This window comes from Tiliqua scincoides, chromosome 10, assembly GCF_035046505.1.
Source record: "Tiliqua scincoides isolate rTilSci1 chromosome 10, rTilSci1.hap2, whole genome shotgun sequence".
Classification (NCBI taxonomy): Eukaryota; Metazoa; Chordata; class Lepidosauria; order Squamata; family Scincidae; genus Tiliqua; species Tiliqua scincoides.
This window is the reverse complement of record NC_089830.1, coordinates 27,436,838-27,446,051: the sequence shown is the minus strand read 5'-3', so window position 1 is coordinate 27,446,051 and position 9,214 is coordinate 27,436,838. Positions and strand designations below refer to the sequence as shown.

The 9,214-nt window shown below is 51.9% G+C and overlaps 1 protein-coding gene across 1 annotated transcript; it reads left to right on the top strand.

Moving 5' to 3' along the window:
• The first annotated feature begins 4,289 nt into the window (after positions 1 to 4,289).
• Positions 4,290 to 7,170, top strand: LOC136661574 (probable G-protein coupled receptor 132). Its single transcript, XM_066638876.1, has 2 exons — positions 4,290 to 4,882; positions 5,733 to 7,170. Exons 1-2 carry the CDS (start codon positions 4,801 to 4,803, stop codon positions 6,713 to 6,715), a joined length of 1,065 nt encoding a protein of 354 aa, XP_066494973.1. The 5' UTR covers positions 4,290 to 4,800; the 3' UTR covers positions 6,716 to 7,170.
• The last annotated feature ends 2,044 nt before the right edge of the window (positions 7,171 to 9,214 follow it).

Genomic DNA, 9,214 nt, shown 5'->3' with positions numbered 1-9,214 from the left:
TGTACTCCCTGAGGAGTACCTGTAACCTGATGGGCCGCTATGAGATACAGGAAGCTGGACTAGATGGGCCTCTGGCCTGATCCCCCTTCTTATGTAGGGGTCTTGGTGGGTCCTTGAGGTTCTTGGTATGGTGGTTGCAGGAGCTGAAGCTAATTCTGGGGGGTTCACCCACTTTTGAGGGGACTGTGCTTATTTTGTAGAAGGGGTGCCTTCTGTAATCCAAAACTCCAGCACTGTCAACCTAATGAAGATGCCAAGATGGACCAGAACACTTTTGTGACCTGTTCTCAGCTGTTGCTTGCCCAGCGGGCAAACCTCAAATTCTCTCTGTTCCCCACTCCAACAGTTGCTCCTTTCTGCCCTCCCCCCCAACCCTTTAGCTCTGTTCCTGTTTTCAAAAGCCATCCTCCGGCCCGGCCAGAGTGAGTGAAGGAGACTGGCTTCTTGTGCCTGGAACAAAGCGATCTTTTTTTCCTCCGGACGCAGGCCAAGCAGGGGCTGTAAGGCTGCCGGCGAGCTACGTTTTGGCATCGGAATGATTCTTAAAAGCCAGAACCTCTTAGCTGCGAGGGAGAAGGGAAACCAAACAGGAAAAGGTGGTCTGTTTTTGAAAAAAAGGGGGATACTTGAGTCTGTCTCTCTTGATACAACAGCAGCTTGGGGCAGGCCCAGACAGGAGGAAGCCTTGGAGGGGAGCTTGAAGGACTGATAAAACTGGCCATTGGAGGAAAAAACACATTGAGAGGTGATCGAGCAGCTGTTTTTCAAAGTCTGTGTCTTTGGGGAGCCTTTCCACGTTGAGCTGCCTGCCAAGGAAACCCTCCCACGACTGTCAAGTCTGCACAGGATCCTGGGATCAGGGTTCACCACAGAGTTCCTGCAGGAGGCCAGCCCCTGGAGCTCTTCCATTGCCTCACGTGAACTGCACCCCAGAGTCGAGGTGGGCAGAAGCCGGGCTGCCCCATGTGCCCCCCCCTCAGCTGCGCAGTCCACGATCACCTGCTGTGATTTGCTCTCTCCCATCATATCCAACACTGAGAGTAGATTCTATGGCCTCTCCCAGCCTCCCCTTTCCCCTGCCTTCAACAGAGGAAGATGATGGCGCCACCTCTGTTTTTCTGCCCCACCCCATGAGTAACATGGAATGATTCCTGCAGACTGCAGGAAGTGCTTTGAAGAGGGGTCCCCCCCCCCCCCGGATCCAGAAGGACATTTTATTCCAGCAGCTCAAAAGGAGAGAGGGAAGCATCCTTTTCCATGTCTCCTGGGGCAGGTGCTGAGAGCTCAGCCTCTTGGACTGGACAGTTGTGCCTTGTCTGTCTGTGTGTGTGTGTGTGTGTGTGTGTCCCAAAACCATGTGTGCTTGTGTTTTTTTAAAAAAAAATATCCAAAAGATATATTGTAAATAAAAATGCATATACAGCCCAAAGCCAGTGCCAGGGTGTTCCTTGGATTGTATAAAGCAGGGATGGCCACACTTGCTTAACGTAAGAGCCGCAGTATTTAAGGAGCATTTAAATTCTTTACTCACCATGATATATGTTTACTCACCATAAACATCCAACTTATGTTTTAATCCACTGGACTCTCAGTTTATGCCTGGGAAATAATCATGAAGCTTGAAAATATTTTGTTTACCTTTTATATTAATTGTAATGCAAAAAGGAATTCAGCCAACGTATTTCCATGAGCTGCGTATTATATATGTCAAAGAACCCTACATGGTTCAGGAGCCGTGGTTTGCCCGACCTCTGATATAAGGGTGGCTTCCCTATGGTTAGGGGGTGCGTGCTTTTGTGTGAGATGTTTTTATCCCGCCCTTCCTCCAGTGTGATTAGTGTGGGTTTCCCCCTCTCATCTTGTGTTAACCTCCCTGTTGTGGTCAGGCTGGGAGACGGTGACTGGCTGAGGTCAGCCAGTGAGCATCACGGCTTGAGCCAAGGGTTTGAACCCAGGCTGGAAGGGTGCTTTTGGGGGGAAAGTGCAATTTGGTGGCCTGACACCCCGGAGTGTGTTACTGGGGGAAGAAATGTGGACAGCTGGCACCTTTTCCTTGCATGCACTCTCTCGGCAGCCACACTGAATGCAGTCTGAGTGTGTGCCGTGTGCTGTGCTTCTCTTGTCTGCCTTCTTGGTCCGACCAGCCTTTTCGGGGACTTTCTTGGTGCTTCAGACACTTGTGAAAGCAGAAGCCACACTTCTGTTTATTCCTCTCCCTGAAGGGATCAAACATGTACACCTTATGGGTTCACCCATTTCTACCCAGCCCACAGGTGTACACATTTGATCCCTGTTGCGTATATGCAATGTTGGGTAGAAATGGCTTAAAACCAGGGACGCCCTTTACTCCTACCCTTGACGAAAGGGTTTACCGTCAGCAGCGAGAGGAGCTACTACCAGTCCTTGGAGGAGCTGGCCTCTTCTGCCTCCACGTGGTAGGATAGGAAAGAGCAGCGACTCATACAGTGACTTGAGTCATGAAACTGGCACCGAGGGCAGCTAAGGTCAATCCAGGTCGTTATTCAAAATACTGGTGGCTTTGGGGTTTTTCTGACATCATGGCTGGAGGGGTATGAAAGGGGATGGAACCCCAGCAGGGGTTTTTGAGAACTTGAGAACCATCCCCCTGCATGGATATGCCTCTGATTGCAACTCGCCCACGCACTATTTTGAAGAGAGAAAAAAGGCAACACTGAATTTCATTTTAAGCCATTTGTGCCCAATGTTGCATAAATGCGTACCCCTGTGGGCTGGGCAAAAATGGGTTAAGCCTTTTTTCTCCTTTCATATGGCATAGACGGGATGATGGCAAGTGGAACCTCAGCAGGGCCAAAGTCTCCATCCTGAAAGCCTCTGTTGGGGTCCTGTTTCTTTCATGCCCCCTCCCCCTCGGCTGCTGTACTTTAAATGTCTGCCAGGGCCTGTTATGTACTCTGTATCCTGCCTGACTTGGTGTAATGTCTACTGTACTTCTGGGTGGCACCTGGAGGTGCCTGGAGGCCACTGCCTGAAAGGAAATGCTGGACTAGGAGTTGTAGGTTGGCCCAAGACCCCTTGGTGTTGGAGGCCATGTGCCAGTGGTCTCTAATCCCCCCCCCCTCCTGTCACACAGAGCAATAGGAAGCAAGGAGGTTGGTGGGCTAGAGTGTCGTGCTCTAGTCTAGCGCGCCACTCTCCTCCTTCTGCTCCATTCTCTCTGCCTTTTCAAAGCCAGTGAGCAGGAGGAGACAGAAGGCTGGAGGGTGTCCTGTGCTAACTGACCTGCAGAGATGATCACAGTCCACCTCTGCCCCAAGATTGGTCTTTTTGATCTGATTCAGTAAGGCTTTTGTTCTGCTCTTAGAAGAAAGTGTTCTGTCTGGTGCCAACATGTGCTCTTCACAACTATAAGGTGTGCAGGCACCCCTCTCTCCTGGGGGGTGGCATCTGAAACCAGACACCTGTGGCAAAAGATCCAGGAATGTAGGCGATGCTGCTTTAATGCACTGCCCCCAATCAGTGCCCCTTGCTTACATCTAGGAAGGAAAACAACTGGGCCTCTGGGCATGTGTGGTGGGCTGCTTCTCAGGCTCAAGAGCTTTCATGATTGTGGTTGTGGTTTCAGAAAGAGAGAGAACCGACAGTGACAGGGTTTTGTGGGTGGCTGCTGTACAGGACAGGGGCAGTGTGATTTGTGACATGTCTGTGCTCTCCTGTGGAAAAGCCAGAGACCAGATAAGTTGCAGGAGGTTTTGTGGAGCAATTCTGTCCTTTAGCAAGGGAGAGGTCCCTAATCATTTCCTCCACCACCTCTCAGGAAATGGTGGCTCCTGGAACTGTGGGGCTGCGCTGGGCTAGTTCTGGGACTTCAACAGCTCTGATGGCCTTGACTAATATGGTGCTTTTACTCTCAAGTCATTCGGGGAAGTTCCACACAGGCAGTTTGCCACTTGCCTTCTGTCTGTTCTTCCATTTGTGGTTCTTGCAAGGGGGAGGGGGTTAGTTCTCTCTGATGGGAAGGGGCAGGGTCTCCTCTTACCGCTGTGTTGGTTGGAAAATGTGAAGCTGGGCTTCCTGGGACCAGAGTAGTTTTGTTTCTGCAGCCTTCTGGAGCTTGCGCATTTTAAAGCCATCAAGGCCAGCTAGCCTCGCTGCATCAAGACCACCCTTGCTCTGTTTCGATGCCTCCCTGTTGTGTGTCTCCAAGTCAAGATCACCCTCAGGTTTGATCTGTTTGGCTGGGGGGGGGGGCAATAGCATGTTCCCAGGACTATATTTGGGGGGGGGGGCTGATATTTCCAGCCACACTGATTCTGTGGAGGAATCTACTTTCAGGAAGGCCGTATCTCTCAGAGCAGCAGTCAGAAGGGTGCATGTGTGGTGCACCTTCAGCAGGAAACGGGTCTGTGGTTGGGAGGCCTCCATTGTGCTTCTGTGACATGCTCCTGTTTGGAGCTTCTTTTTCTAGGCCAATCTGAGCTGCAGGCATAGCAGTGTGTGGGCAGGACAGCCCAGGTCCTTTCACGTACTTGTGCAGCGGGAATCCACCTGCTCCCACACACCCGTCACCTCTTCTGCAGGGGCAGGGTGGCCTCTGCCATGGGTGACACAGCTGCATCCGTTCTGCCCACCCACTTTGCACGCGCGTGCTCTCTCCCCCATGTGCTGTCTCAGACCAAGCTCCTGCTTCAGCAAGCAACTGAAGCATCGGAGGTGGAGGGCAAGGGGCAGAACTGAGCGCCACCACCAGACAATCACACCAGGGTGAGGGAGAAACACGGAAACTGCTTTGCCACTTGGCTTGCCAGAGACGCCGGAGCCATGCGACTGAATCACAGTGGTGCCAGCTTTGTGCTTCCATGGGGGCCAAAATCCAGCCCCTTGGACAACACCTCTTGGCGGGGTAAGTACCCAAGGAGGGGAGGTCCCTTTGCACAGGTCATCGGTTAGAAAAACATGGCGGAGCTTGTTTAATGATGATAAGAGAGTGGCGATGAGCGGCAGCTTTCACAAGGTGCATTTGTAAGAGCCTGTCTGGGTAGGACCAGTGATCCATGGGAAGGCCACAAGAAAAGAGCCCAGCCTGCCCCTTATTTGCTTCTCCCCAGCAACTGTCACTCAAAAAGGTAGTCTACCTCTGAACATGGAGGTTCCATTAAGTCGTCACGGCAAGGCACTGCTGCTGAACTTGGCCGCTGTGAATCTTAACCCATCTTTCCTCCTGCCTAACCCGAGCCAGAGCCAGTCAGAGATTCACTGCCTTAAAAATTGGAAGTAACAGATTTAGCTCTACTGACCAAGAGGCAGAGGCTGACCTTCCCCCACCCCAGTGCAAAAAAACCCCTAAGAGATGCATCCTTAATGTGTGTTCAACAAGGGTTTTAGTAATTTCTCTTAACTTTGTGCTTCCTGCTTAATTCCTGGGCGGGATGGGGGGAGGAGTGTGGTGTACCCACCTTCTGAAGCATTCTTGATCATTCTCAAAGGCATAACAAGGGAGGAGCCTGTGGGGCACCTTCCCCAGGCATTATGTCAATGTGGGCACAATGTTTCTTCTTCTGCCAGTCTCCTCCATGACTTCCAGGTTCTCTGGAGAAGGAGGTGGCACCAGCAGGGGGCCACTTCGCAATCTGGCTGCTGCCCCGTTCCCTCTCCTGTGGGGGCTCAGAGCCACCCGTTGTCCTCTGCCTGGTTCTGCATATTCTGTAGAAGTTTCTCATGCTCAATGTAACTGTCCGTCCTCTGCCTTCTAGAACCTTCCTACGGTGTCACCAACATCACTGCTGGCACCCTCTGCCCAGCCAACGCATCCCGCTGTGGTGTAGACTTCCAGGAGGGCCACACACTTGTGGTGTGGCTTTATGGCTCTGCGTTCCTGCTGGGCTTGGCGACCAACAGTGTGACGTTGCGGCCCCTGCTGCAGAAGGTCCGCCTGGGGAACACTTTGGCCATCTACCTGCTGAGCCTGGTGGTCTCTGACCTCCTCTACCTGTTCACCCTCCCGCTTTGGATAGTGTATGTGCTCCGTGGCCACCGCTGGCCCTTTGGGGGCCTGGCTTGCCATGTGGCCGGCTTCCTCTTCTACTCCAACATGTACGTCAGCATCTTCCTGCTCTGCGCCATCTCCCTGGAGCGCTACCTGGCTGTGGTGCACCCCCTGCACTTCTTGGGCCTGCGCAGCTGCCTTTCAGCACTTCTGGTGTGTGCTTCGGTGGTCCTCCTGGTCTTCTTGGCCCACGTGGCCATCCTGCTCTCCTCGGAGGTCCAGCAGCAGGAGTCCTGCTATGACCACTACCCCCTGCAGCCTGGCGTGGCCATGTTTAACTACTTCCGGGTTGCTCTGGGGTTTGCTCTCCCTCTGATCATCCTGGAGATCTCCTACCTGAGGATTGTGCAAGGCGTGAGGGCCAGCGAGACACTGCTAGACCGGCAGAAAGTCAAGGTCCAGCGCCGCTCCCTGGCCGTCATTGCCATCTTTTTGCTGTGCTTTGCCCCCTATCACATCTTGCTGCTGGCCCGGAGTGTGGCCGCTTCCCTCCTTGACCCCTGCTCCTTATGTGCCTTCGAGCAGCGTCTCCACCTCCCTTTCTTCCTCTCCCTGGCTACCTCCAGTTTCAACAGCGCCCTCGATCCCATCCTCTACACTCTGGTGAGCAATGAGGTCAAAGAAGACCTGAAGAAAGCATTCAGCTGTAGACCCAGATTTTATCCAGTCCAGGGTTCTGTGGCCATGTGATGTGGACCATTCTGTGCTCATTGGGGGGAAGATCAAGGGTGGGGTTCAGTTCCTGAGGCAGCATTTAAGAACTGAGATTATTACTTTTTGCAAAACCAAGTTTCTGGCCCTTATGTTGGCGGAGGTAAGAGCAAAACTCATCAGAGCAGGACTTTCAGCAGGGAACTTTTGTGCTCTGCATAATGTCTTTGCCAACGTGGTTTATGTGGGGCTCCCAGGCCTCCCCCCCCCAATGCAGGGACCAAACCTAGAATGCTTTGCCTCAGCAAGGTGGCCCCATGCAGTGCCCTAGGACCATAACTGTATGGTTGGTAGGATGTGCACATGTTTGGGGCAGAGGACACAGTGAGTGAGCTTGGGCAGAGTCTGCAAAGGAGAGAAGATTCGGGGGTAGCTGAAGGGGGTCGAGCTTGAGGGGGAAGGTCAGAGGCAGGGCTACAGGATGGTGAGGAAGGAGGGCAGAAAGTTGGGTGGGTGGGACCAGACCACGGAGTGTATGAGGGAAAGGCCAAGAAGCCCACGCAGGGTTCAGAAGGGTTTGACATCAAGGGAACACTGTCTGTATGCAGATAGGCTGGATTTATGCACAAGCCAAGCAATAACTGTTACTCTGCTCATGCCTGATCTTGTCTGATCTCAGAAGCTAAGCAGGTTCAGGCCTGGTTAGTACTTGGATGGGAGACCGCCTGGGAATATCGGGTGCTGTAGGCTTATACCATAGTCTTTTGAGACTGAAGGTTGCCAACCAAAGTAAGCTCTAGCTCCCAGTCTAGGTGGCCTCTGCTGAAGATGAAAGAGTTTATATACCCTAATTTTAATGACATCTGACTTTTACAAGCTTGGGTTTGTTTGTTTTAATAAGGTGGTTGCTGCTGCTGTTAAGTTTTATTGTACTAAAATTTTATTGCTGTTTTAAGATGTTCTTAATTGTTACAGGTTTTTAGTGTATGATTTGTATTTTAATTTGTGTTTTAATTGTGATTTTATATTCTCTGTACGTTTGCGCTGGTGTTTTGTAAGCCTGTCTTTGGTCTCTTTAGGGAGAAAGGTGGGGTAAATACAGTACTGCAAATAAATAAAATAAAATAAAATAAGGCATCCACAAGAGAAGCAGGTTGTTTAACTTGAAAGTGCTTCACAGTGCAAATAGATCTACTGTATTTGGGGATATTTCTCTTTAATGAGTGTTTGTTGAATAAATGCCAAATATAAAGTTTGATATTTGTCTTGTCTTTCTTGATAGTTAGCAGGTGGGTGGGCCCTAGCATGGCTTGGTCTGGCCCCACAGGCAGTGGGGTCCAGGTTCAGGCCCCCTCAGCATCTCAAGCTCAGGCAGGAAAAAAATGTGTGTCTGAACTCCTGGGGAGCCACAGCCAGCCCCTGCACCGTGAGATGGCGCTCCGAAGGCAGTACATGGCTGTGTTCGGCCTCCTTGATGAAAAATAACAGGACTTCTACCCAGAATTCTGTTTGGGCAGCAGAGAGGTTCTCCGCACCTGCTGCCCACTCTCCGGAGAGGCTCTTCCAGGATGTGACTTTCCAACTTGGAAAACTACCGAAAAGCAAATGATGTGGCCTGAGGGACGCTGAGGTTGAAAGCTTGTAAGGGCTCCCAGAACGATTCTATCAGCGCCAGTCGGGCTACTCTTGAGTAGAGCAAGCTGGGGTGCTAGCATCCAAACCTTGGAACACAGACACTCATACCACAGCCAGAGCAGCTGATGGCTTCCAAAAGAAGAAATGGCAGCGCTTCATTTCAGAGTTGCTAGGAAAAGAGAAGCAAGACCGACTGAAGCAAAAGCTGCTGTGATCCTCAAGAGAGCCTCCTCGCATTGATACACTCTGTGTGACCTACACTGCAGGGCAGGCTTCAGCAGCCACAAACACCTCGACACCAACCATTGAGCAGGCCCAGATCTCATCACCAGTGCCTGCAGTGCTGCGCCAAATGTTGCTTCCCCCCCTGTGTTTGTGCCGCCGTAAAGCGCCTTGCGCTGCTTGAATACCTGTTCCGGCAGCAAAAGTCCACAATAGGACCAGGGTCTTTGTGGGCCTGATTTTATCTGCCATTAAAGCTCACGTCAACTGCTGCATCCGTTAATGGACAAACATGGGTGGCCCTCACGACACCCTTATGGCATGCTGTGGCAAAGCTCTGTGTGCGTGCGTTTTGCCATAGCTCACCAGCAGCCATTGCCGTGACTGCTGACTTTTCACCACTGCCAGCCCTGCTGTTTCTCATGGCCCTCAGTGCCGCCTGCTACTAGCACCCCCCCCTGTTCCATTGTCATGGCTACCTTCATTTCCATCACCATGGCTACCATCCCTGCAATAGGATGATCACAACCATTTATAAACCATTGTTGCTACCCTTCCTCGTCACTGTCACTTCCGCCGGCCCCTTTCTCATGGGCTCTTCGGAGCATTGCTGCAGGCTTGCCACTGCCCCCCCCCCCCCGGCATGTCTGTTTAGCTCCGGCATGTTCACTATCACCCTAT

Bases quoted from the DNA above. Each gene is read 5' to 3' on its own strand.
- LOC136661574 (XM_066638876.1), top strand. From the start codon at position 4,801: ATGCGACTGAATCACAGTGGTGCCAGCTTTGTGCTTCCATGGGGGCCA. The intron at 4,883-5,732 runs GTAAGTACCCAA...TCTGCCTTCTAG, and splicing joins GGACAACACCTCTTGGCGGG to AACCTTCCTACGGTGTCACC.